Source organism: Cervus elaphus, chromosome 17 (assembly GCF_910594005.1).
Source record: "Cervus elaphus chromosome 17, mCerEla1.1, whole genome shotgun sequence".
In the NCBI taxonomy this organism is placed as follows: Eukaryota; Metazoa; Chordata; class Mammalia; order Artiodactyla; family Cervidae; genus Cervus; species Cervus elaphus.
This window is the reverse complement of record NC_057831.1, coordinates 23,354,776-23,382,161: the sequence shown is the minus strand read 5'-3', so window position 1 is coordinate 23,382,161 and position 27,386 is coordinate 23,354,776. Positions and strand designations below refer to the sequence as shown.

Genomic DNA, 27,386 nt, shown 5'->3' with positions numbered 1-27,386 from the left:
CTGGGTTCAAGGACTAGGTCAGCTACTAGCCTATCTACTGACACCCAGGCAGTCTGCCCACCCACCACTCTCATCTTTCAGTTTCTTGATCTCCTTGACTCCTATGATCCTTTTTCCACCCTATCTCAGCAACAAACTCACAAGGCCACAAACATCAAATGGCCACTCAATTCTGCCCAGCTATGCTACTATGCTTCTCTAGTATTGCTACAGACTGAATATTTGTATCTCCTCAAAATCCATATGTAGAAATCTTAACCCCCAATGTGATGGTGGTATTAAGAGGTGGGCCTTTGGGAGGTGACTAGTTCATGAGGGCAGAGCACACATGAATGCAATCATAAAAAGAGACCCAGAGAATGCAATCTATAAAAGAGACCCAGAGAACTCCCTTGCCTTTTTCAGACACATATGAACCAAGAATCGAGCCCTCACCAGACACTAAATCTGCTGGCACCTTGATCTTGGACCTCTCAGCATCTAGAACCATGAGAAAAAAAATCTGTTTGTAAGACAACCAGACTGTATTTTTTGTTGTTGTTATAGCAGCCTGAACGAACTAAGACAAGTATGACTGCCTTCTGTGTTCAAAATGACTATTTTTATATCTTCTCTTCACCTCTTAAAAACTTTCATCCAAATGTTCCTTCTCCTACTGATTAACTTCAAGCAGAAACTCATCTTCTGATCATTGAATCCACCCATGTATCTGCATCTCTATCTATACTCGCTGCCTTTCTTCCATTATGTTTTATGTTCATGTTCCTAGGTCAACATTTCTACACATTCCCTGGATTCAATTCCCTCTCACTTTCTCAGAGACTCCACTTTTAAGATATACATTTTCTCTCTTGTACAGTATTTTCTCCCTCTACACTGGATCACTCCCATTAGCTTAAAAACATACTTAAGTATCCCCATGTTTAAGAATTCTGCTTCGACCCCACATATTCCATTTCTCAGTTCTTCTTCATAGTGACATATCTTGAGATATCCACGTCCATTTCTTCACATCACACATACTCTTTATTGTGCTTATTAAAACTCAGCAGTCATTTATTTTACATTACCTCTCAGCATGTGTCAGCACCATTAGCCATGCTTTGTCATCTTGGCTTTTCAAGTCACCACATGCTTCGGGTTTTCTTCCTATCTCACTGCCTACTCCTTCTTCATCTCCTTTGCTTGCTTCTTCTGAATGCTCTCTATGAACACACTTTCCCTAGGCAGTTTTATCTATTGATACATGCTGATGTCTCTCAACTTTCTATCTTTGGTCCCATATACAGAACTCAAAACTCAGAACTTATTTTATATTTTTAATAAGCAGATCAAATGTAAGGTGAGCAAAATAAAAATACTCCCCCCTACACAATTTCTTCCCAAGTCTTTACTATTTGGTAAACTGAAAAGTGTTAGTTGCTCAGTCATGTCTGATTATTTGCAACCCCATGGACTGTAGCCCACCAGGTTATTCTCTCCATGGCATTTTCTAGGCAAGAATACAGGAGTGGCATTCCCTTCTCCAGGGAAGGGATCTTCCTGACTCAGGGATTGAACCCAGGTCTCCTGCATTATAGGCAGATTCTTTGGTAAATGGCAAAACCATCCACTAAAGCTCAAGACAAAAACCCAGAAGCTTCTTTCTCTCATTTCTATATTTAAAACATCATCAAGTCTGTAGGTTCTGCCACCATATATATCTCACACCCAAACATGTTTATACCACATTAGCCAAAACTATGGTCATTCCTTCCTGGATTGCCACACTGTGCTCCTACTCTTGCTGCCCATCCCCTGTGGCCCATTCACCACATAACAGGTGGAACATACCTTTATACAATAAATCAGATTATATTACTCCCTACCAAAAAAACTCCCTATTGGTTTCTCATCACTTTTAATAAATAAACTCTTGGCTTATTCTATGGGTAGATCCCCATGACCAACTCAAAGCCTTATATGCTTGGGCCCCTACCTATCTCTCCTTGTTCACCTCCAAGCTCATCTTGTTCCAATTTTCCTACCTTCCAGCTACAGCATTCTTAATGATGCTCTTTGAAAGAGTCAAGTTCTTTCCTACCTTGGGTTTTTCCAATTGTAGTTTCTTTTACCTGCAATATTCTGATCCCCAGTATTTCCATGGCTGGCTTTTTTATGTCACTGAGGTCTCAGCACAAACGTCAACTCTTCAGAGAGGCCTTCCCTAACCAATCAATCTAAAGTAACTGCTCCCTTAGATCCTCTCACTTCACACTGTTTTACTTCTTCACTGCATTCGCCATTATCCAAGTTTCCTTATACAGATATTGTTTACCTGTTTATTTTCTACCTTCATTAAAATGTAAGTTCCATGAGTCAGGAATCTTGCCAGTCTTTTTTAACCATGATATTCACGATGCCTGGCAAGTCCCCTAAAAATATCTCAGCAAGTCACTCGACTTGAGCAAATGACCTGAGCAAGTCACTCGACCTAACTTATATTTGTGGGCTTACTATTACTAGACTTACCTCTGGGTCTAGAGAATACAAAAGTAAATACGGCATGGCTCCTTGAAAATCTCACCCATTGATCCCTTTTAAAGTATCTACCGAATGTATTTACTGTATATCGTACTATGTTCCAGTATGCTGTGCTTAGTTGCTCAATGGTATCCGACTCTTTGTGACCCCATGGACTGTAGCCCGCCAGGCTCCTCTGTTCATGGGATTTTCCAAGAAAGAATACTGAAGTGGGTTGCGGTGCTCTACTCCAGGTGATCTTCCCAATCCAGGGATGGAACCCCAGTCTCCCATTTTGTACGAAGATTCTTTACCATCTGAGCCTCCAGCGAAGCCTATGTTCCAGGGACAGGGAAGTACTATGTTCCAGGGACTGCCTAATCTCAGTGTTTAGTTCCCTCTTCAGTAAAATGGAGCTTTGTTAACCAACTTTATCTCACAGGTTGTATAAACTGGATGAGTATGAAAATAATGTACAAAATGGGATGTGCAATAAAAATGTTACTTTATATATTGCTATTACTGCACCTGCCTCTGTCCTTTTCTCTGGTATTGGGCAGGAGTTAAAACTAGAGAGTCAACTGACAAAACCAGCGGTATAAATTCTAGTACTCACAGAAGGTAGTAAATATGAATATCCATTTCAGAGGCACAGTGACCAAAACGTCTGGGGCTTGAATTCTTTACGTGTGAGAGTAACGTGTTAATTTCCCACACTTCTGTTGCACAAATAACAATACTATTTATTCTTATGGAAAATTATTTAGTGGGGTCTGACCTCTCTCGGTGCGACCCAAGCCAATCTTTCCTCTCCATCATCCCATCTGATCTTTTATAGACTACAGGACACACAGAGAGAGGCGTCGGGGACCAGGCGCAGGCCTCTCACAAGGACTCCTACACGATACGCCTGACACATGGTACCTGTGCAACAACAGCCCTCAATCCTTCAGAAGCACTGATCTGAAGGGCTTGTCCACGGCGATCAAAGCCGACAGAAACAGGCGGGGGTGAGGGGCGCGGGAGGAGGGAGGTGAGCTTTCCAGTATCAGCAACCAATCCTGGAGCACACCTCCAGTCACAGGAGCTTGCGAACGTTCCTTTGCAGATATTCACCACCTGTACGAGAATCTGCGCTTAATAAAATGATTTTTTCTGTCACTCTTGACTGACAAACCTCTTCTTTCTTATTTGCGAGTACTCTGTAAAATGAGAGAAAGAAATGGAAGAGGGAACGGAGAGAATAAAGAAGAGACACGTGGGGTGAGGGAGCAAAGAAACGAGTCAGAGAGACGAGAGAAGAAATAAACATCTGTGGCTGTTTCCCCAGAGCCCGGCAAAGGAGCTCCTTAGAGCGAAGGGGACGGGAAGGCGTTCCTGGGCGCCACGGGAGGGGAAAGACCGCGAGAAACGAAGGACTAGTGCCGAAAGGGAGAGTAAAGACAAATGGACCGTACCTACAATCGCTACAGCAGCTCCCGCTGCCCAGGGAGCTACGCCGGGAGCACAGCAACCGCCGCCGGGCCCACGCGCAGCCCTGAGGCAAACGCTGCGGGACGCGTGTGGGCGGGGCTAATGGCGAGGGGGCGGGGCTGCCGACTGCGCGCCGAGCTGACGCGTTTAATTGGCGTCATGGTCGCCCCATCCTTCGCAGCCGGAGGTTTCCCTCTGGAACCGCCTGGGGTGTTTTCAGTTTATTCTGCCCGTTCCACGTCTCTTCAGAGTATTGACTTATTGTGTTGTACAAGTCCGGAGATGCAGTTGACCTCAGAGGGCCGCTTAGCCGAAAAGGACCGCCAGGGGATGCATGTGCCGGAAGTAACTTGTCAAAACTTTAGACGGTGTTTCCCTTTACGTCAATTTTAGTACAGCCTGAAAAGGAGCCGTTTCTGGGGTTAGGACTGCGCTCAAAGCTCAGCACTGCCACTCTGTAGCTTTGGGACCACAGGGAAATATATACTCTCTCTGAGCTTTGGGTTTTTCTTCTCTGTAAAGGATGTGGTGGTGGTGTGAGAATAAATTGATGCGTGGCAAGTGTCTGGAACAGAGCTTAATACAAAGTAAACATTCAATATCCTATTATCAGTGTAAAACCTTTACTTGTCTCCCCGCCCCGGCACCCCGCCCCCCCATGAAACCTTATGTGGAAACCTTCATATGAAACAAATAGAAGCAGAACTGCTCTTGAAGATGGGCCCAGAAAGTTTGGGTCCTCAGTGCCAAAGGTGGTCTTAAAGTTCCCTCTCTGGAGTCCCCAAGCTTCCTACAACATAGACAAAGGCAAATTACAGAAAGTCCAAACTTCTTAGAAAGACAAACTCACCTTTCCTATTTTTTCCCCTCCTTGATACTCCAAACGACTTTTTCTCCTGCGCGCGCGCGCACACACACACACACAAATTCCTTTTTGCCTCCATGTTTTTAAGTCATTCAGTCTATGGGGAGTGTTCCTTTACCCCTTATTTATCATTTAAGATTTTATTCAAATCACAACTCTTTTTTGGATGACTAAGAAATTCTTTTATTGTAACTCCTTCCTATCTTCAGCATGGTATAGGTAGCTCATTTTCTGTTTTCTGAAAGTCAGAAAATCGGACTGAAAGTCATTTTCTTCCTTGTTTTATAAGAGTCGACAAGGTCTTCTGTGATTATAGGGTTAAGGAAATGCTTTGTTCTCATGGTAAGAAAGAAAAAGCAAGAAGATTCCCAAGGTTACTGGGATGAAGAACAAACGGTAAAGCTGGGAAGAAGGACCTTTGAGAGGAGCCTGCTTGCCTCCGAGACACTGTGCTAAGCCTCAGATGCCATGGACTGCTGGAGTTCAAGTGCTTTAGGGTTTACTGAAGGAAAATGGGAGGCATATCAACAAACAGTTTTGGAATTCTCACCAGGTTCAGAGGATTCAGGCCGTATTTAATTTTAGTCAACCAAAACATGTGATATCACTTGCTCCCAAAACGGCAGGAAGCAGTTCCCATCTGTTACACAAAACTACATAAATTATTCATATAGAAATACAATGTTCTGACAGGTTTCAAAAATAATGTCCTTCATTTACTTAAAGACAATATAATAAAAATTTAATAATAATCACTTAAAAACACCTAAAGAAACATCTGAAGCCTTTTTGGTAAGAAAAAAAATCAAGGATAAGTTAAAAATAATTGAATTGGTAATATTTACAACAATGCCATTAAAAGCAAAACAAAAAATAACTTTTGAGGAACAAAGAGAACCTTAATCATGATAGCAGTATTCCCTAAGTTTGATGTGAAAGTACTTTCAAACATATCGTCTATATAAATAGCTCTGTACTTCTGAAAGCACTTCAATAAAAATAGAAATTTGGCCAATGACCAATTTGGTATGATTTAAGTGCCAACTTTCTTTTCCAGTCTTCTTCTCACTACTTCTCTTTATCAACCTTAAGTGTCAGTCATTTACTGAACCCCGGGCTTTACTGTTTTTGCACTTCGATAATATACCAGCCCTCTACCTAGCTGTTCCTTTCTTTGCCTTAGTCCCTAATATCAACTCATCAATCCAAATCATGTCCACTCTTCTAGATCCAGTTCACGTATCACCTTTACGAAGTTTTCCTCACTGAGAACAGTTTTGAATCATTCATTTGGATTACAGCTATTTGTACACATCTTGCTTCCTTGAAAGCTTGAAAGCTTTCTGAAGGCAAGTATTAGAGTCAGTCTCCCACTAGAATTCAAGTTCCATCTTGAATATATTCTTCATCACTGTATTCCCCAGGACCTAGCAAAACTGGCACACAGTAGGCAAGTTACAAGTATATTTTGAGTGAATGAATGAATGGATTTTATAACATAAACTCCCTAAAGGCAGGGATTTGTTTTATTCATTGAAAAATTAATATTTGAATATTACAGGGTGAATAAGTAATTTTTGGAAGGCTTAGCATTCATTATATATAACAAAAAATTTTCAATTTATTTATCTTCACAGAAGTCAAATATATTTATATTGCCTTTCACCCAACTAATTCAGTGGATGAGGTATCATTCTGAAAATAAGACATCCCGCAGACTGCAAAAGTAAAATTTAAAAGAATCAAAATAAAATGGGTGTTAGCATTAACAGTAGTTTCATTTTTCTTTCTTGTGCTTTTCTGGGTTCTAGATTTTCTGCAATGAAAATGTATTATTTTTTAATTAGACAAAAGTAATCAATACTATTTTTAAAGAATGTAATGGGCGAGATCATTTGCAAACATATGATTGAGGACATTTTGAGAACACTCAAGTCCAGTCCATGTTACATGGAGTTAGTACCAGAAAGGAAAACAAGGAAAGGTGAAAATAACTTAAAAAGCAGAAACCTAATCAGTCTGCCTAAAGAGTAACAAGCACCTCTCAGAGGAGAGACTGATGGCACCCACCTTAGGCAAAAAAAGGGTGTTGAAGGGCACGAGTTTACAGCGTTTGCTTGGCACTGTCCTTGGAAGTATGAAGCCCTTGATGTGTACTGAATTCTGTCCCCCAACTAAGTTCATAAGCTGAAGCCATAACCCCCTCAGTGTGATGGTGTTTGGACATGGGGAATCTGAGAGGTAATTATACTAGATGAGGTCATGAGGCTAGTGCCTTCATGGTGGGATTAGTGACTTACTAGAGGAGACAACAGGGGGCTTGCATATTCTCCTCCATTCCCATCCCCTCATGACCCCCCTCCTCCCAGCACCCGGTGAGAATCCGACGAGGAGGAGGCTATTAGCCCGCCAGGGCCAGGAAGAGAGCTCTCATCAGAGCCTGATCACTGCTGGCAACTCTCAGCTTTGACTCCAGCCTCAGAACTGTGAGAAGATAAATATTGGTTGTTTAAACCACTCAGTCTATGGTATTTTGTTGTAGTAGCCTGAGCAGCTCAGATGCGCTGAGTGGACTAAAATCTAAACTGTTATGTGGCAGGTAGTTTTCTGATACTGAAAGAGAATCTCCTCACTGATTCAGTTCATAACGATTTACTAAATGCCCACCCTGCTCCATGCCCTGTAAAAATTGCTGAGGATTCACAGATGACCAAGATAAGGCTCCCACCCCTCAGGGGTTAATTTAATAGGCAACAAACCCATAAACAAACTGAAAAAAGGACTACAAGTACTCTGATAGGAATATGTATATGATACACCTTTCACTCACCCAGAGGTTAGAGCAATGGTTTCTATCTGTGGTGGGGTGGGGTAAGTTTGATTGGCTTGAGTCAACATTGTGTATCAAGTTACTCTGAGTTTACCAACCAAGAAAAGAGCTGTGGCTTACTTTGTGGTGACAAAACAAACCCGAGACTTCACAGTGAGTCCTGCAGAGACCAACACCGGACAGAGAACGTGAAAGTTTAGCCATTCAGTCCTGTCCAGCTCTTTGTGACTGCATGGACTGCAGCCTGCCAGGCCCCTCTATCCAATGGGATTCTCCAGGCAAGAGTACTGGAGTGGGTTGCCATTTCCTATTCCAGGGAATGTTCCTGACCCAGGGATGGAACCTGGGTCTCCTGCACTGCAGGCAGATTATTCACTGAGCCACCATGGACGCCCACTGGACAGAGAGCCACAGAGATTTGCTTGGTAGCTGCTCACCGAGGACAGGTAGGCAAAAAGTCACCACATGCTCTGAAAATGGCATAGGCTATTGGCAGTCGCTTTTGGGGATTCTCAATTATCTCTACACTCTGAATTTCCATTTCTAATTCTTTCTTGGGGCCTTGAATATTTACGATAACATTCTTATTTACTTATACTAACTGTATTTTGTATTAGTAAGTATTCAAAGCCTGTTATGTTACATGGAGAAGAGTTACTGGTGAACATGGGAACCTGCACTCACTGCAGCACCCTTGGGTCTCCCATGCCTCCTGCTAAGTCCTAATCATCCCCACATCCTAGCTGAGGTCCTTTCTCTGGAGGCTGTGCCTAAAGTGCACCTCCCCCCTGATTTATGGGTTACTCCTGCTGTGAGCTCCCTGGCACCCCTGTACTTTCTGCATCATGGCACTTATCACACTGTTTTGCAATCTCTTGTTTAATGGTTTCTATCCTCAATCAGACTGTCAGATCCTTAAAGATGGTAGGTAACAACATTAGTTTTTATGATGTGCCTGGGTCACCAAAGGCTTTAGTAAGTATTTGTTGGGTGACTCTAGTTTCAGAGCCTGTGAAAGTAGAGGACCAGATAAGCATTAAGTTTATGGTGCTACAACCAAGGCGCACCTGGCCAAGGAAGTTCACCTCTCTGAACTTTGGTATAAACTAGTCTGGTCCCTGTTGAGAACATAAACACTAAGGGAATACAATCCCATAGAGGAACCAGAGTCAGGCTGACGTAAAAATGAAAACTCTCTGGCTTCCTATTATGTTAGATTAATAAAAATTAAGCTGGTTTTGAACAGCTTGAAAGTCATGGTGGAAAGGGCTGGAAGAGTAGTCTGATGATAAGGTTATTTCATGACCTGTTAGTCTAATAACTAAATGAAGGGTAAATGTACCCTATACTCACTTCTGTCAGAGCACTTATAGCCCGTTTTACAGATTGTTCATATGTTTGTCTCTATTAAATCAGAATCTTAGGTAATCTAACGACATTATCTAAACATTATTATAACAACTAGGCAGGAGCTGATCTAGAGTAGAGGAACTTAACAAGTGACACACAAAAGCAGAAATGGTCAGTTGATTAAGTGGGATAAAATGAGACTTTTGCAGATAAGACTTTCTTATCTTCTCTACTGGCATGTCACAATTCCTGAAATTCCTGCCACGCAAGTCGTTCTTTTGGTTAAAGTTACATCTTTAGATAGTCCTTGTTAACCTGCAAGAATATGCTACTAGGTGATGGTAACACCCAAGATGATAGTACTTCTGGCTCTCAAATCTGGTCTTTCCATCTCCCGGGAATGTGAATGCTTAGTGAGAGATAATACTTTTCAGCTGGGTGGGTGTGATTATCACCAACAGAGTGTAAGAGGAGAGATGTGTCTGCTGCCACATCACTTCCCTAAAAATAAATTGCTTGTCTTGGGCTTCCTTTTTTTTTCTTCTTCCTGAAGACTAGAAAGGGGACTTTTGTCCTAAGCTAGGGCACAGCAGAGTCTCAGGATGGAAGGACCTGGGTCGCTGAATAAACCTCATGAGCAGAGGAACCCTGTCAACTGGTTTTGTAAGAGGAAAATGCATTTCTCTATTTAAGTATTTAATATTTCATTTCTTCATTATAGCAGCTTACCTTACCCTGATTAATATGGCATTCATGAGGCTGACATAGATTTAAAAATTAGCTATCTCTTACCTAGAGAACAGGAAAAGCCTGAAAATGTGGGCCACAAAAAACAAAGGACTGGGTCAGGGCACTGCTTAGGTAGAAGGAAACAGATGAGCCACTGAAATGGGGGGCTCTGTGAAGCTAACTAGGGGGATAGGAGTTAGTCTTTGACACCTGGACAGGTGCCAGAGAAAAACCAATTAAAATATTTTGTGTACTTTATAAAATTTTGGTGGGAACAATCAGTTATACTACTTCAAAGAAAGACAGGTAAGAGAGGTAGAAATGGAGAAGAGGCAGATTAAGAGGGAAGGTAGAAATGGATGAGGGATTGTGTCATGGTATTTAAAAACAAAAAGAAAAAAGGGCCCAAAACAATTCAAGGCATGAGAGGTTAGGTGACCATGAATTATGAAATTGTGATGGTAACACTAAGTTAGAGCAAGCTGTTGGCTAGCAGAACAGGACACTGAAATTAAATTGTGGTAGTACACTAAAGTATCTATGTGTGCTCAATCACTTCGGTCCATGCGACCCCTGGACCATAATTTTCCAGGATCCTCTGTCCATGGGATTTCCCAGGGAAGAATACTGGATTAGGTTGCCATGTCCTCCTCCAGGGGATCTTCCCGACCCAGGGATTGAATTTGTGATTCCTACATTTTCTGTATTGCAGGCAGATTCTTTACCGCTGAGCCACTAGGGAAGCCCAAAGTATACATGTCCCTATACAAACTAAGAGATAATGATGAATAGGTATTTGAAGAAAAAAATTAAGGAAGGGAGCAGGTTGGAGATGTAGAACATTACCACCGTCCCTGTAATAGCCAAAAATGCTGTTAAAAAAAAAATAGCCACACTCTGGTTCTACTAATTTACACTTAAACACTAAATATGTCAATATCCATCCGGATAAAACTAGTCTCTGCTAGTTGACAAAAGCAGACCCCGACAGCAGCCTTCTGAGGGCTGTATTCAGCATTCTCTCTTTTCACCTCTAAACTTGTATAGACGTCTCTCCTTGATCTTCTTCATCTTTATTTTGTTCGGCTTTCTGGAGAAGTCTGGGGCCGAGCAACCCAATAAGTAGGCTTCCAACTGGGGCTGTGATGAGGATGGACAAAAATGCCACTGTCAACACATCCATGCCATATCCTTCTAACTGTTTCTCTCCATGTGATCTTGCTGTGTCCAAAGCCACAGATCCTATTGCAGCCTATGAAAGTTTAAAGGTAAAGTTGGAAGCATTATAAGACAAGCGCATACAAAAAAGGTGAATTATGTTATCATTTGCAATCTCTTATTCTTTTGCTCAACTATGAAAGTTCTCTTAGTCCTCTTTCAAAATGTACTGCAGTTGATTTTAATGATCTGAAAGCTCTCTCTGCCCTTGCCAAGGGAAAGGATGATTCATCTGTACCTATTTGCATAACGCAAACTTACAAAAATATCAGGCAGATATATTTCAAAACACCAGGCAAATACAGACTTAGGATATTAATTAACCATAACAAGATTACACTAAATTCCTCCTGAATAAAGATGAAAGTTACTGGTCATCTCATTCTTTCATCTTTAGGAATTTGGAATTAAGAAAGGATAAGATGAAAAAAGGATAGTGATATTTATTGGAAGTTTTAAATGAAAAAACATAAGAATACTGCTTCAGAGCCTAAACTAATTGTTAAATATCAAGAAACTTGAAAGTGGTAGGCACCTTTGAAACTTGAAGTTAATCTTATTAGGAATTTGATGAATTTTTTGCCTTAAGAGTTGGTGAAATGTTTTATTTAAAATTTACCTACTGGAAGGTATTATGAATAATCTTTTAGAGACAAAATGCAATATTATCAGTGCACAAGGGAAAAATCTATTAATCAACCCAGTTATCCCCTTATTTCACAGGACACAACAATGTTGATCTCCAGGACAACGCAACAGAAGAGAAAATATCAGTGTGGAGACACAGTGGCAGAGACTACTAATTGCCGACAATATCTGAATGCCCCTTTACCCTTCTATAATAGAAGTGGCTGAGTTTTAGCTGGTCACATTGCTGTTCAAATAGAGACTTTGTTTTCTTCAGTCTTCTTTGCAAATAGTTGTAGCTATATATCTAAGTTTTGGCCACTGAGAGGTGAGAGAAAGTGATAAATGCTTCTTTTAATTGTTCCCTGAAAAGAAATGGGCCTTATTATTTCCCCCTTGCCATTGGTTGGAAATGGTGAAAGCTGGACTCGTGGATGAAAGGCACATGCCAAGAACAGCGGTTACCTTGCCAGCTCTGGAATGGTCATCCTTGACCACTGGTTAGAAAGAAATAAAAAGTATATCTCATTTAGTCCCTGAGTTTGAGGGCTCTTTGCTATGGTGTATCCCCTTGTACCAGAACTAATTCAACATTTCATGAATGCTCAGCAAGAACTGCACACATTATAATATACACTTCCCTTTCAGTTCTCTGTTATATGTGTAAATGCGTACGTGTGTGTATGTTTAGGGGGGTTGTATGTATACTAAGATGTCATTTAAAATATACTTATGGGTCATGGACAAAAATAGTTTAAAGAACACTAGTATGGAAAAAATATATAAGAAAGTCTTGTTTCTTGTGCAGTGGCAAAAGAAGAAAAAGCGAAATTCTATACAATAATTGCTTTGAGAACATGCATTATTCAAGACATCCTAGATAATTTCTCCTTATTTTAAAACTTGTTTTCATAGTGGGAAAGTGCCATCCTTCAAAATTTAACTTTAGAAACAAATCTTTCCTACCAAAGCAACTAGAGTGGTTATTTTTGATATTTTACCTGCTAAAGTTACCAGAGGCAGTGTGGAGGCGGGAGACGCTATGAGGGAGAAACTACTCTACGTATTGTACTGTATTAACCTCAGAGCATCCTTAGCCACTAAGTTTATGTCTCAGACTACTATGAATGTATGATGGAAAGAAAAACTTCTCTGGAATAATGCCCTAACCCCGCAGCCACACAAAATCTGGCATATTGTTCCAGAGCAGCATACACATCTCTCAAGGCTTCCTAAATTAACATCTGATTTTTGTTTCATGAAACAAGAAATTTATACACTTAAATAATCACAAAATAATCAAGAATAAAACAGGTAAGTCTTTTCTTGTAATTAGTTGGAGAATATACAATACCATCAAGGATATGTTACATTTGCAACAAATGATGATCTGTACAGTTCTAATTAGCAATTACAGGTATGCTACTAAATACCTGGTGAATCCTTTTAAGCACCTATTGGTTAGTGCCTTGTTCATTGGAGTGCACAAATTTTGGGTCATATGATTGCTTGTCAGGAGGTTCAGCTGGTTTGAAAATTTTAAATATCAACTAATAATCAAGGAAATGAAGCATTTTCTGAGTTATTTCTCAATAAATCTTTCCCCATTATATATAAAGACTGTAGTCAAACATAACTGATTACCAATCATATAGTCACATACATTTCAATACTAAGATGGGCAATGCTATTCATTGAAATGAAGAGAGTTAATAACTATCTCTGGGTTATTTAGAGAGCTCTGACTGATAAAATTTCAAACTCTTCCTTCCTGCTATGTACTACTCCTTTCTAGTAGTATAGGGATTTATTGGATTTTTAGTTGCACTCTGGTGATCTAAAGAAATTTAAATGAGCTGTCATACTTAATGAATCAATATACCAAGAATAAAACTTTTAAAGAGTAAATTAGTATAAAGTCTTATCATAAATCAAACTTCATATACTTATTTTCACCAAATTTGAACAAGCTTTTATTAAAAATTTCAAGATATTATATAGAAATAGAAATTAAAATCCATCATTACCTGGACTGTGGCCTTTGGAAGCCATGCAAAAGAAATAAATAGCTTTTCCTTAATATTAAAACCAGCAAAACACACCATCAGATATGTGACTGAAATTCGTATTAATACTGCAATGCCCAGGGTGGCAACACAAAGACCTGTAAGAAATACTCAGTTTTCAGACATAATGAAATACTGAGGGAAAAAAAAAACAACACCTGAATCGCATGGTTACTGATTCAAAATTCTTTCAACAGAAGCCTAAAAACATTCAAAAAATTAAAAAGACAAAATGGCGAGACATAATTTATTAAAACATCAACATTAAGGATCAATCAGACCGCTTGTTTAAAAGAAGGTATTTCCCCTTGATTTTCTAGTAAAATGTGAAAGATTTATTTGACCTGAAGAGAAACCAGAGTATCCCCCTAAAATAAAAACAGAAATTAAACATATTTAAATTTTTACAAAGGAGATTTGAAGGTTATTTTATGCTTTATAGCAAGAACAACACTTTCTTTCATGTGTTTATTTAAAAAGAATGTATACAATACTAACTATGCATGGCAGGATTTGGACTAGGTACTAGTACACAGAAATGTAAATACACAGACTCTGCTTCTATGAACATCAAAGACAGAAACATAAACAACTAATTAATATACTATAAGGCAAATACAGTTTAAACATACTGGTAAGAGGGCACAGGAGAAGAAAACATTAATATTTTTTAACAAAGTGGTTGAGAATTCTTTACAGAGTATGAAGAGGTGATATTCAAAATATTTATGAGCCATTATGGATACAATGAGCCAATCAGAACAGAGCTGGCTGGGCACTGACCAATCAGAACAGACATCAGCAGTCTACATCTGTTTCATCATACCGGTGTGTATACTGACTGCCCACTAGCCCTGGTTGTCATATACAGCTACTTCATTCAATCAGCATTTAGAATTCTTTGCTGGTAAGGTTAAGTTCATCCTGATGTGCAAAATAAGGGATTGTGACTTGGCCACTGCAGGCTACTGGACCTGAGAAAGCCACAGCTAAAGTGACTGCTAACTAACAGGGTAATATTTTATTTTATTTATTTATTTATTTATTTATTAATATTTTAAAAAGTAACATTGGTTGAGTATTTACTCTGTGCCAGGCTCCACAGTCAGCTTTAAGTGCACTACTTTACTAAATCCTTTCAACCTGTGGGGTAATTAGTCTCATTTTACAGTTGAAAACAATGAGGTTCAAAAAGGAACAGAAAATTGAGAACAATTTTTTCAAGTTGAAAAGGCTTGTAAAAGGGAAAGACATTGCAGGATGTGCTAATGTAAATCTGCAATAAAGTTGTTTTTTTTTTTAAAACAAAAGTTTTGTAGCTTTTTGTTGGAGGATATTCTCTCAGGTTTGTATATTTTCAAAGGTATTTGTTGCTGAAGTACAAGGTACAAAAGCAATAATACCATTCCCAGGAGGGAACATTGAAGGTTTGGGGAGAAGATGATGAGGAAGATTGAGACATATCGAGTTTAAAGTTTTGTGGGGCTTACAAGTAGTGATGTCTAATCAACCACTGGATATACAAATTTAGAGATAAAGATTTTGGAATTACATAGTTCATAATCAAAGTCACTGAGTGCAGATGAGCTTGGGAAAGTGATAAAGAGTGAGACACGTAGGAGCAGCATTTAAGCCATATATACTATAAAGACTCAAAGGGCACTAGAAAATACAAAGTTTGAAACTTCGACGTGAAAGTGTTTTAAAGAGGTTAATAGCATCAAATGCTGATATGAGATCAAGTAAAAATAAAGATTCATAAATATTCAGTGGATTTAATAACATAACCTTGGTAAGAGCAGTGTTGGCTGTGTGTTAGGGCAGAAGCTAAACTTAAATGCACTGAGGAAGAGAAAGAGAACTGAAACGGAAAAGTGGAATATAGATACCCTTTTGGAAAAGTCTGAAAAGAGGAAGAGAGAGAGAGAATGGTAGGTGAGGAGAGCAATGAAGGGAGAAAGGATGTATGTACATATATATATATATATATGTACACATATCCTTTACAAATATATGTGTGTGTACTTATTTAAATTTTGATTGTGATAAAATACACTTAACAAAAGTCACTATCTTAATCATTTAAAAACTTACAGTTCAGTAAGCATCAGGTTAAACATTCATGTTTTTGTGCAACAAATATCCAGAATGTTTTCATCTTGTAAAACTGAAACTCTGTACCCATTAGACAACAAATTCCCATCTCCCCATTTCCAAGATCCCTGGCATCATTCTATTCTACACTTCTATGAATTTGACTCATATAAGTAAAATCATACAGTATTTGTCTTTTTATGATTGGCTTATTTTATTTAGTGTAATGTCCTCTAGGTTCATCCATGCTATAGCATGAATCAGAACGGGATGATGTTATTTCAAGATAAGAGAGATTAAAGTCCATTTAACTTCTGAAGAAGAGGACACTATGACAAGGCTACTTGAAGACATATGAAAAAAAAAGCGAAGAATCTATGCATGAGATTCAGAAAGAGGTGGCAGGGGACAGGAGCCCCTGTATGGATGGAAAAACAATGGGATGCAAAGAAAGGAGGAAATAATGAGTATATGTGTGTAAATTAATTTTTAAATGAAGTGCTATGAATTAAGACAGTTTTAACATGATGGCTAGCAAATGTGTGGGCTTCTCTCGTAGCTCAGTTGGTAAAGAATCTGTCTGCAATGCAGGAGACTCAGGTTCGATTCCTGGGTAGGGAAGATACCCTGGAGAAGGAAATGGCAACCCACTCTAGTATTCTTGCATGCAGAACACCACGGACAGAGGATCCTGGCAGGCTATAGTCCATGGGGTCACAAGAGTTGGACACGACTGAGCGACTAAACCACCACAGCAAATGTGTGAATGAATAAAAGAATGAATGAACAAACATTTCTATTCTATGGGTACATGTTATTACATATTATAGGACTCGCTAGTTATCTTTAAGATTCTGGCTCTCGATCAGCGCAAGGCTACATGACCATTTTTACCCTTGGGAAAACAGACCTGCATTTTATTGATGGTAGTCAGCGGTGTCATTTTTCTTTATAAGGAACAATATTAAAGCTGTAAAATTTACTGTCTTAGATTGACAAACATTATTTTCTAACCAACTACTCCAATAATAGGAATCAGTGAACACATACCTACTAAAGATATTTCAACTAAATACACATAGAAAGAGTTGATTTTTAGCAAAAGTAGTACTTTGAAATTCTTACCTACAGTTTCTGGTCTGAGAGCTGTAATTGATACCTCTGCTCCAATCAGTCCAAAGAGAAGGGGCTGAAAGATGTCCCAGGCAACTGCTATAACTTTTTCAACATCTGTCTAAAAGAAACACACACACACACACGGATTTTCATTATATGAATTCAGAAGTTCTAAGAACTTTGCTAATTTGAAATTTGACTCAATTTGACCTGCAACAGCCTTTACCTCTGTATTATCTATAAATGAGTTAGTTCAAAGGTAACAAAAAATTGCACAAAGATGGTTCTAACACAATTAAGATATTATGTGAGATGCTTTAGTGTTGGTTTATACATAAGAGCTAATTAGAGAATCTTACAAAGTAATCTTAGGACTTCTGCTTCTGAATACACAATCTGTGTATGTGCATATATTATAATGAGTATTATATTAATTATATTCTTATTTCATTTAATAGTTTAAAGTTTTGTTAATTTTCATTTAACAATATGATTTAAAGGCCTAATATTAGTGCATACATCTAGATACTCACCTCATAATTGCTGAATAGTAATCTGTGGTATGGAAGTACCATAGTTTATTCAATAATTTCTTTATTTATAGGTCTTTGTTTCCAATTTTACCTTTATAAAAAAATGTTGTTTATGGTTATCTCAAATTATGCACAAAAGCACAATCCAGGTATAACAAAGCGCTGTGCCAGTTATTAATTTATTGCTATTTGGCTCCTAATCTGCCTTTCCCTGCTTCTCTGCAGAAAATGGAGCTGGCCCTTTAAATACTCCTCCTTTGCCATCTGGTACCATATTAAATATGGTCAGTAGAGATGCTGAAAGCTATTAAAAGAGAAGGTGCCCTTCCTGGTTTCTGTGGCTCCTCCTGGCAAGATCTTCCAGTACAAGGCTCCTGAAGTGCATGGGGCTGGCAGCTTCCCCCAGGCTACTTCTAGGGTGGTTTCATCGCCACCTCCCATGGGCAATATACCTTTCCATGTACCCTGACAGGTGGATTTCCTTTTGAGTTCGGAGAGTAGATTTCTAGTAAATTTTGTAGGCAGGGTGCCATGGTGATTTCTCTGTCACCCAGTGACCAAGGCTCTGACAAGATCTGGATTCTCAGCACTGAGGCTGGGAGTAGTGAGGTGAGAGAGGGAGGCAGAAGCGTATGTTTTATTTCCACCCTAGAAGTTTATAGCTGCTATTCCCCGATGGCGCACCAGGTAAAGAGTTCCCCTTCAATGCAGGAGACACAGGGACGTGGGTTCAATCCCTGGGTTGGGAAGATCCCTTGGAGAAGGAAAAGGCAACCCACTCCAGTATTCTTGCCTGGGAAATCCCATGGACAGAGGAGCCTGGTGGGCTACAGTGCATGGGGGTCGCAAAGAGTCATATACAACTGAGTATTTAAGAACAGCACACATTCCTATATTTTTTAGGGGTCTCTTCACATCTTACAAGCCAACCCCTTGTTAACTGATCCCTGGGATGGTTAATAATAAACTTCCCTATTCCAGTTACTATATGATTTCTTTCTCCTTACAAGATCCTGGTTGATATGTTTTTTAAAACTTAATTCAAACATCCTAGGGAAAGACTCACACAATTGACCATGTAAAACTAAAGTGTCTGTGGCAAAGTAAACCATAAAAAAGATAGTGACAAACCAAGAGAAAATAACTGTACTATGTGGAATAGATAAGGAAAAATACCCAATCACTAAGAAAAAGATAGAGACCCTAGTAGAAAAATGGGCAACACAAATACACAAGTAGTCATACAAGAAACACAAATGGCCTCAAAGCATGACACTGAAACTCAGTGATCAGAGAAACACAAGTTGAAACAATATACCATATTTTTGGGGAAAGCATAACCACATTGCAAAAAAACTACAATGTAAAATATTTGTAAGATTGTAAGCACACTCGGACTAATTGGTAGGAGAGGAAACTGACAATGGTTTTTTATGGAAGGCAATCTAGCAGTGCCCATTACAGTACCTAAGAATTTATGTCTAACAGACTTTTTTCAATCAACATTACGAATCTATATTTTTGGTCCACAGTTTTACCCTTAAAATTACATGTTTTTAAGGATTTGCCCTTCCACATCTGTATGGAACTCTGACAGAGGATTACATTGCTTCTCTATTTTCTTCATTATTATTTCTGATATGTTTATTAGGGTGAAGATTCTATTTTCTCCTAACTTATCAATGTCGAAAGACAGCATATGTGAGGGGGTCAGTTGATTTATGTATACAGTTCTATTCCTATATCATGAAAAAAAAAAGTTATGCTTTGATATCATAAGGAATCAGATGATGATTTAGGTTCAAATTCTGTCACCCATTAACTGCAAGTCACTTGCCCTTAGCACCTCATTTTTCTCATCTGTCAAGTAGAGGTTTATATTAAAAGACATCCAATAAAATAAAATAAAAGACATCCAAGATCCTTTATCATTTAATGACAATTTCTAGTTCTGCCAAAAACTGTCCAGTTGCCAACATGCCACATATCTTTAAATTTTACTTTTGAGTTTAATTCTTTTTTTTCAATTTATTGAATTTAATTCTTAGAGTATATCATAGCTAAAGCTCAGACTTTAGTTGATACTTAGTTGTAAAGAACAAAATTTAACTCTATTAATCTTAGTCTTACTTAGGCTTTTGTTGACAGGACTAAATTGCTTATGGAAAGTTCTCAAAAATATTTCAACATTTTATATATACAGAACTCCAATGAGAGCAGAAGTCCTAAAGAGTTTTCCCTATCAAATTACTTTTATTTCTAAACTGTAGGCAAAGGCCATGCTTTGCTTTTTGATAGTAACACTTTAGAACTAATTGGATATGGGCTTCATCAGATATGGGCTTATATATTATGAAACTTTAAAAAGGGAGAAGAGTCACAATATAGCTTTTTGGGTGGCTTTTTCATAATTTCAAAACCAAAATAAAGTTATTTATAAAAGAGAATCAAGCCATAGAAATAAGATACCTATAGAAGAAGATGAGCTAGGGAATTCCCTGGCGGTTCAGTGACTGAGACTCTGAACTTTCCTTGCCAAGAGCACTGGTTCAATCCCTGGTTGGGGAACTAAGATCCCACAAGCTGCATAGTGCAGTCAAAAAAAAAAAAAAAAGATGAGCCAAAAGGAAAGAAGATTGTGTTGTCCATTAAAAGTTAAGGCCACTTTATACATCTCTATGTACCAATGGTAAGAATCTTCAAAAATATAAATCACTTTCAAGGATGGACAAAAAGGAGAAAGTTAAGAGAAATGAAAGTTTCATCATGGGTTAAATGTCTATTTAAGCGGATACTTCTCTTAGAAGAACAATTCAATATTCAGAACACCCAAAATAAAACAGAAAACAACCCCCCATAACTATAAAGGTCATCTAGAAGCACTGAATTTGAAAATAAATGAAAAAAATAGATGACAGAGGCTTAAAAAAGGTGAGTACACTTGAATAAAATACAACAGATGGCAAGATGAATGATTAAATGGAAAACCAAGAGGAAAGTAAGAAATAACATCAGAAATTATAGGCACAAATGAATTTTATACATGCTTTAGATTTTCGAAGTTTAACTCAACTACATTATTGCTATAGTGCTATTGAGTTTACAAATGCTTCATTTCCATTTCCCCATAAAATAGCCACAGTTCTTTAGATGTTGTTATTAGTTTCTTCATATTATAGTTGGGAAAATCGAGTATTAGAGAATATAGGTGACCTTGGGGGATTATACAGCTCAAGAGTCATAGAACCAGGATTGGAATCCAGGTCTCTGCAAACTACATTTTGTGTTCCTTTTATAATGCTGTGTTGCTCTGGAGAGTGCCTGCCACATAACTGATTCAGTGAAGATTCGTTTTCCTTTCTTTAGGGAAATAGTTTGGCGTATTCAAATGGTGTGTTCTCATCCTCGCACTGCCACTTACTGGCTTTGTGACGTTAGGCACTGTATCCAATATTTCTAAGCCTTGGTGTCCTCATTTGTAAAATGGTCTGATATCTACTTTTCAAGGTTATAGTAGAGAATAAATGTATGTAAAACTTCACTTGGAAAGAAATCTTTAAGGGAAAAAAAAAAAAAAAACTTTGGAGGAAAGGTCCTAGTAAGAGATTCATAGATCTGATCACATGAAAGTATATCTTTGTGTTAAAAAATGAACAATATAAAAAGGCACAAAAAGCTAACTTCATATATATAAATATGTGTATATGTATATATATATATATCTTATAGGTCAATAATCAATGCATTAAACTTTAGAAGATAATGCATAAAAGACCTAGCAAAGAAAAATAAAAAATACAAAGGGAAAAGTATATGAAAAAATATGCTTTTGAACTGTGATGTTGGAGAAGACTCTTGAGAGTCCCTTGGACCACAAGGAGATCAAATCAGTCAATCCTACAAAGGAAATCAATCCTGAATATTAATTGGAAAGACTGATGCTGAAGCTCCAATACTTTGGCACCTGATGCAAAGAGCCGACTTATTAGAAAAGACCATGACGCTGGGAAAGATTGAAGGCAGGAGAAGGGGATGACAGAAGACGAGATGGTTGGATAGTATAACTGATTCAATGGACATGAATTTAAGCAAGCTCCAGGAGTTGGTGAAGGACAGGGAAGCCTGGCATGCTGCAGTCCACGTGGTTGCAAAGAGTTGGACATGACTGAGTGACTGAACAGTAACAGTTAATCAAAGAAACATAAAATAAAACAAGATACCACTTTTTACCCCTCAGCATGGCTAAAGGTTAAAAACAATAATCTTCTAAGCCAGTGGCTCATAAACTGTGGGGCTTCCTTAGTAACTCAGTTGGCAAAGAATCTGCCTGCAATACAGGAGACCTCTGTTCGATTCCTGGGTTGGGAAGATCTGATGGAGAAGGGATAGGCTACCCACTCCAGCATTCTTGCGGCTTCCCTTGTGGCTCAACTGGTAAAGAATCCACCTGCAATGCGGGAGACCTGGGTTTGATCCCTGGGTTGGGAAGATCCCCTGGAGAAGGGAAAGGCCTCCCACTCCAGTATTCTGGCCTGGAGAATTCCATGGACTGAATAGTCCATGGGGTTACAAAGAGTTGGACACGACTGAGTGAAATGTGGTCCTATTTGTGGTCACATTCACAAAATGTGGTCCCAGATTAGCACCAGCAGTATCACCTGGAGACTTATTAGAAGTCAAATTCTAAAGCCTCACTGTAACTAAGTCAGAGATTTGGGGGGTGGGCCCAGAAATCTAACCCAGGAAGACTTCCAGGTGATTCTGATGCATGCTTAAATCTGTGAAACTATTATAAGCTGATGAGGGTATAATGATAAACGGGCCTCATATATTAGCAGTGGAAGAGTAAGCATACTCTTTTTACCATACTCTGGAAAGCTTTTTGGTAATGTGTGTCAAAAATCCTCAACACGTTCATATTATTTGACCTCCAAATTTCACTGTTAGGAATCTGCCCTAAGGAAATGATCAGAAACAGAATTCTAGCATAATTAAAAATAGCAGAGATGGGAAATAACCTAAATATTTAACTGTAAGGAAATGGTTTCAGAAAAATTATGGGGCATCTCTACGTGTGTGTGTATGAGTGAGTATGTGCATTGTGGTTGTGTGTGTGTGTGTGTGTGTGTGTATAAAGGGATGGATATACATAGGAGAGTAAACAGAGGTATATATGAAAAACAAGGTACCTAGTTCTTTTGCTGGGTTGTGGATTAACATTGACTTTCTGTAAGCCTGGTGATTGCACCAGGCTGCAGGCAATTCAGGCAATGCTATGACACATGCACTCAAACAGATGCGCCGTTTTGGTTTATAACAATCTTTTCTATATAACCCACATTATATTTTGGAAAATAGTGTAACTGACACTCAGCAAAATCTGCCTTTCCCTCTTGGTCTTCTGTGCCCATAGCTAGTGGTCCCTTAGAGTAGGGATTGGTGTTCCCCTTGATGTCCCTGCTGCTAAAACTATTGCTCTATTCCAAATGATGTGGCTCTTTGTTTTTCAAAATCCTATTACTTATGAAGTGAGAGATTTAATTTTAAATTACAAAGTTTAGAGGTATGCTTTTAATATATTTGATATGTGTCTCAATTTGACTCAAATAGGTGTCAAAATATAAAAATGTGCCCTGTGCAATGATGCTGTAGTTGTATGATCAGGGTAGTACAAGTGTTCTGGAGTCAAACCTGAGCTTAAATACCGATGCCACTTTTTTTTTTTTTTTCTCTTTTTTTTTAAAGTGAAGTCACTTAGTTATATCCGACTCTTTGTGACCCTGGGGATTGTACCCTAGCAGGCTCCTCTGTCCATGGGATTTTCCAGGCGAGGGTACTAGAGTGGGTTGCCATTTCCTTCTCCACCGATGCCACTTTTAAATTTTGTGACCTTGACATTTTTTTTTAAGTTCTTCTGATTTACAATATCTATAAAATTGAAATGGTAATACTTTTTCAGTTTCTTTTGTGAAAATAAGTGACAATAATAGTCATTAGTTCCTTTCCCTCTTTTTACCAATGACGGTTTAATATAATGAGTTGGTTTGAAAAATTTTGAAGAGGTGACAATAGAAAGCATTTTCCTGTAAAATTCAATGTGAAGAAACTTACCATAAGCATATTTGAAAATCTTCCTATTGAATAAAGGTAAGGAAATAAACTAAAATATTTCAGTAGTTTATAGCACTCTTGGCTTTAGGTAGAGAAATTGTAAATGATTTTTTTTTTCCTTTGCTTTCTGACTTTAATGTGTTATTTCCCAAAATGAACACTTTCACACTCAGAAATATTATTTTATATATAAACATTATAGTAAAATTAAATTATATATTTAAAATATTAAATTTTAATATAAAAAAGTTTTGTAATTTAGTATGAAATAGTAGTTTCATACTCAGAAATAAAATTATTCTCTTTACTAATTTCTTTTTTAATGCTGAGTAAAGGTTACCATTAAGAAGTTAAGGTGATGTTTGACAGAAAACAACAAAATTCTGTAAAGCAATTATACTTCAATTAAAAAATAAATTAATTAAAAATTAAAAAAGAAGTTAAGGGACAGAGTCCAGTCTGTCACTATTTGCCTGCAACTCACAAGCAACTCCAATAAGAATGACCCAGCTGAACCTGTGGTGTTGGAGAAGACTCTTGAAAGTCCCTTGGACTGCGAGGCGATCCAACCAGTCCATCCTAAAGGAAATTGGTCCTGAAGATTCATTGGAAGGACTGATGCTGAAGCTGAAACTCCATTACTTGGCCATCTGATGTGAAGAACTGACTCATTGGAAAAGACCCTGATGCTGGGAAAAATTGAAAGCGGGAGGAGAAGGGGACGACAGAGGATGAGATGGTTGGATGGCATCACCGACTTGGACATGAGTTTGAGCAAGCTCCGAGAGTTGGTGATGGACAGGGAAGCCTGGAGTACTGCAGTCCATGGGGTCGCCAAGAGTCAGATATGACTGAGCGACCGAACTGAACTGACATATATCTAATTTCTTCATTAAACTGAATAGCATATGATCCTGTCAAGGTTAAATCTACAAAAATGTATCTTAAAATAAATAAATGGCCATCATCTAATTTCCATAATACATATTAATAAAATGAATAACTGTATACTTCTGGCTGGAGTTTATGGTGGCTCAGATGGAAAAGCATCTGCCTGCAATGCAGGAGACCTGGGTTAGATCCCTGGGTTGGGAAGATCCCCTGGAGAAGGGGATGGCACTCAAGTATTCTTGCCTGGAGAATCCCATGGACAGAGGAACCTGGTGGGCTACAATCCATGGGGCTGCAGAGAGTCAGACATGACCGAATGACTGACACTTTCACTTTCATACTCATCACTGATTCACCTTGTTGTGCAGCAGAAACTAATAAACCACTGTAAAGCAATTATCCTCCAATTTGTAAAAAAAGTTCTACCAAAGGACTAAAAAAAGAAAACAAATAATGATCTTGAAAATGGGGAAAAAAACCAAAGTAATCTTTTTTTTTTAACCTTTTGCTTGTGCTGCACAGTACGTGGGATCTAGTGTCCTGACCGGGGATAGAACCATCACCCCCTACATTGGCAGTGTGGAGTCTTAACCACTGGACCACGAGGGAGGTTCCCAAAACCATGTTACAAAAAACAGGCATAAACTTTTGAATACACTGGCTAGTGAATATATATGATCCCCAAAACCATGTTACAAAAAACAGGCATAAGCTTTTGAATACACTGGCTAGTGAATATATGAAAAGATAATTAGTTTCATTCATAAAGAAATACAATTGGATCAGCAATGAGGTACCTTTCTCACCCGTTATATTAGCACAGTATCTGATGACTGAAAACAGATCAGAGAAGCAGATTCCCTCATGTGCTATTGGTGAGAATGTACATTGGTACAGTCTTTTATTTTTTTCTATTTTTAATTTTTGGTACAGTCTTTTAAAGGGGCAAATTGATATTATCAAAGTATCAATGTGCAGTCTTTCAAAGGGCAATCCTATTTCTAGAAACCTATCCTATAAACTCAATAATATGCTATAATTTGTTAAATTTCTTCTCAATGAATATTTAAGACATTAGGATGTTACATCATAGTTTAATTGGAAGCATTCTTTTTCTTTCTTGATAGAAACAGTAAGACTGGATAGTGTCCCAGCATTTATGAAATATAGTATATGGAAGGGCATTTTATTGAAGCAATTTTTTTGCCTTAGAAAATGAGAAATGATCTAATGTCTCTTAGAGGGAGAGCAAATAAATAGAGTTTAGCACAACGATCCCTTAGAGAAGGAAATGGCAACTCACTCCAGTATTCTTGCCTGGGAAATCCCAGGACAGAGGAGCCTGGAGGGCTAGAGTCCATGAGGTTGCAATGAGTTGGACACGACTTAGCAACTAATACCACTGCTATAGCACAACTATATAATGTAATACTCCGCAGCACTTACATAGGATAAGGAAGGCAGCATGGAAATAGGACCAAGATATGTTTTAAGTAAGTATACGTGTTTTAAGTAAAGACATTAAGTTACAGTTCTGTATGTAAAGGGAAAAGTACGTGCATGTGTGAACTTAGGTACACGTTTACAAATGCACAGAAACTAGCTTTTATGACTAAGCAATTTCATTAATTTGACGGTAAGAACATATCTGGAAAGAAAAAATTAATTTGATCAGAAAGTAATTGTGAGTGGATGCGGGGAGCCGGCCTGCTCAAGGCCCAAAAAGGCCCTGGGAAAGGCCTTGAAAGAGGCCATTCCCTGTCCCGCCACCCCATGATAAAGTAGTAAAACATTTGCAGGGTCTCCTTTGTTCTTCCTGGAGAAAAACGTAGTAGTGACCTTCACTTAGTAGCTTATTTTGGGAATGCCAAAAACAAGATGTAAGCTTCTGCAATCACTTGAAACCAAGAATTGTATTGATGTGGCAAACACCAGATGGCATTTTTTATGAATTATGTTTTCTGCTTTACTCAATAAACTCGCTGACTTGCCTAAAGAGCATTCAGCCCTCTCGACCCCATCCTTTACTTTCAGCTTTTTTTTTCTCAGGCTTCCATGTGGTTGCGGTCGGGACTTGTTCTCTTTGCCGGCTGGTCCCGGCAAGTAGAAGAACTTAAAGATGAATTCACCTTTGTGCTGGCCCATCTTCTGCCCGCAAGGAAAGCTGTGACCAGCGTGCACAGTCCTCCTGATCCAGGGAAACCAAAATATGTGCTGCTGAACACAGCCAGCACAGACAGCCCCAAGACCAGGAATGCTCTCTTCCACACAAGTTTGTCCTAGAGGAGGAAAAAGGGCGGTTAGCTCTGTTATTTCATGCAACTGATTTCTAATTCTTGATTTTTCCATATTCAAGACAGTAGAAAATATATATGTCTGTGTCTAAGCACCTAAGTGTGTGACATAATATTTACTTCCTTTTCCTTAGTAAAAGTAGAGTTAGCACATGTATAAATGTAGGTTCCTCTCCCAGGAATACCAGCTATCCTTCTCTGTAGTTATCAAAGCAGAACTTCTCAGGGCTAAATGCAACAGCAGAAAAAAGCACATGGGCTTTGGGGACAGAGAGTCCGGGGTTAAAATTTTAGCTTTGGCACCACTGGTGTGTGTGACTGGCCACATTACTTAAACTCTCCAAGATTTTCTTCCTCTTTCCCAAATCAAATCCCAAATCACAGGGATTCTGTGAAGGCTAAAGATATGCCATCTTTGATTTTTAGGCTCGCCGTTCACTCTTTAATTTGATGCTCTCTTGGTTTTTATTTCTAAATCTTTGAATACCAAGGAGCTTAAGAGACTGTAAAGTGACAGTAGTTTTTTTGTTGTTGATTTTTAAAAGTCTTAGAAATGTGGACCCCTTCCCTTTCACTTTTCCCTGTTCGGCCTTTTAAGCTTCTTGATCACTTTAGAAGGCAGGCAGGCTTCTAGAAGTGCTTGACTTGGAGGCATGCAGGCTTTGGCGGTAGGTCACCTGGTTCTTT

General features: G+C 38.5%; 2 protein-coding genes across 5 annotated transcripts in view; both read right to left on the bottom strand.

Annotated features, from left to right (window-relative positions):
- The window catches only part of SLC9B1 (solute carrier family 9 member B1), a 64,976-nt gene extending 60,772 nt beyond the window's left edge, over positions 1-4,204 (bottom strand). Inside the window, exons 1-2 of the mRNA XM_043870726.1 lie at positions 3,964-4,204; positions 3,427-3,621 (exon numbers count right to left, since the gene is read on the bottom strand). The gene's annotated coding sequence lies outside the window, so the exon portion shown is untranslated. The remainder of the gene's footprint in view (positions 1-3,426; positions 3,622-3,963) is intronic.
- A 1,190-nt stretch (positions 4,205-5,394) lies between these two features.
- The window catches only part of SLC9B2 (solute carrier family 9 member B2), a 58,593-nt gene continuing 36,601 nt past the window's right edge, over positions 5,395-27,386 (bottom strand). For 3 of the 4 annotated variants that reach the window (XM_043870722.1, XM_043870724.1, XM_043870723.1), the window contains 4 exons: positions 26,535-26,684; positions 16,880-16,988; positions 13,622-13,758; positions 5,395-11,001 (listed from right to left, as the gene is read on the bottom strand). In XM_043870722.1, the coding sequence (XP_043726657.1) occupies positions 10,783-11,001; positions 13,622-13,758; positions 16,880-16,988; positions 26,535-26,684 (615 nt within the window). In that variant the 3' untranslated portion in view covers positions 5,395-10,782. The other variant, XM_043870725.1, reaches the window with a different exon arrangement.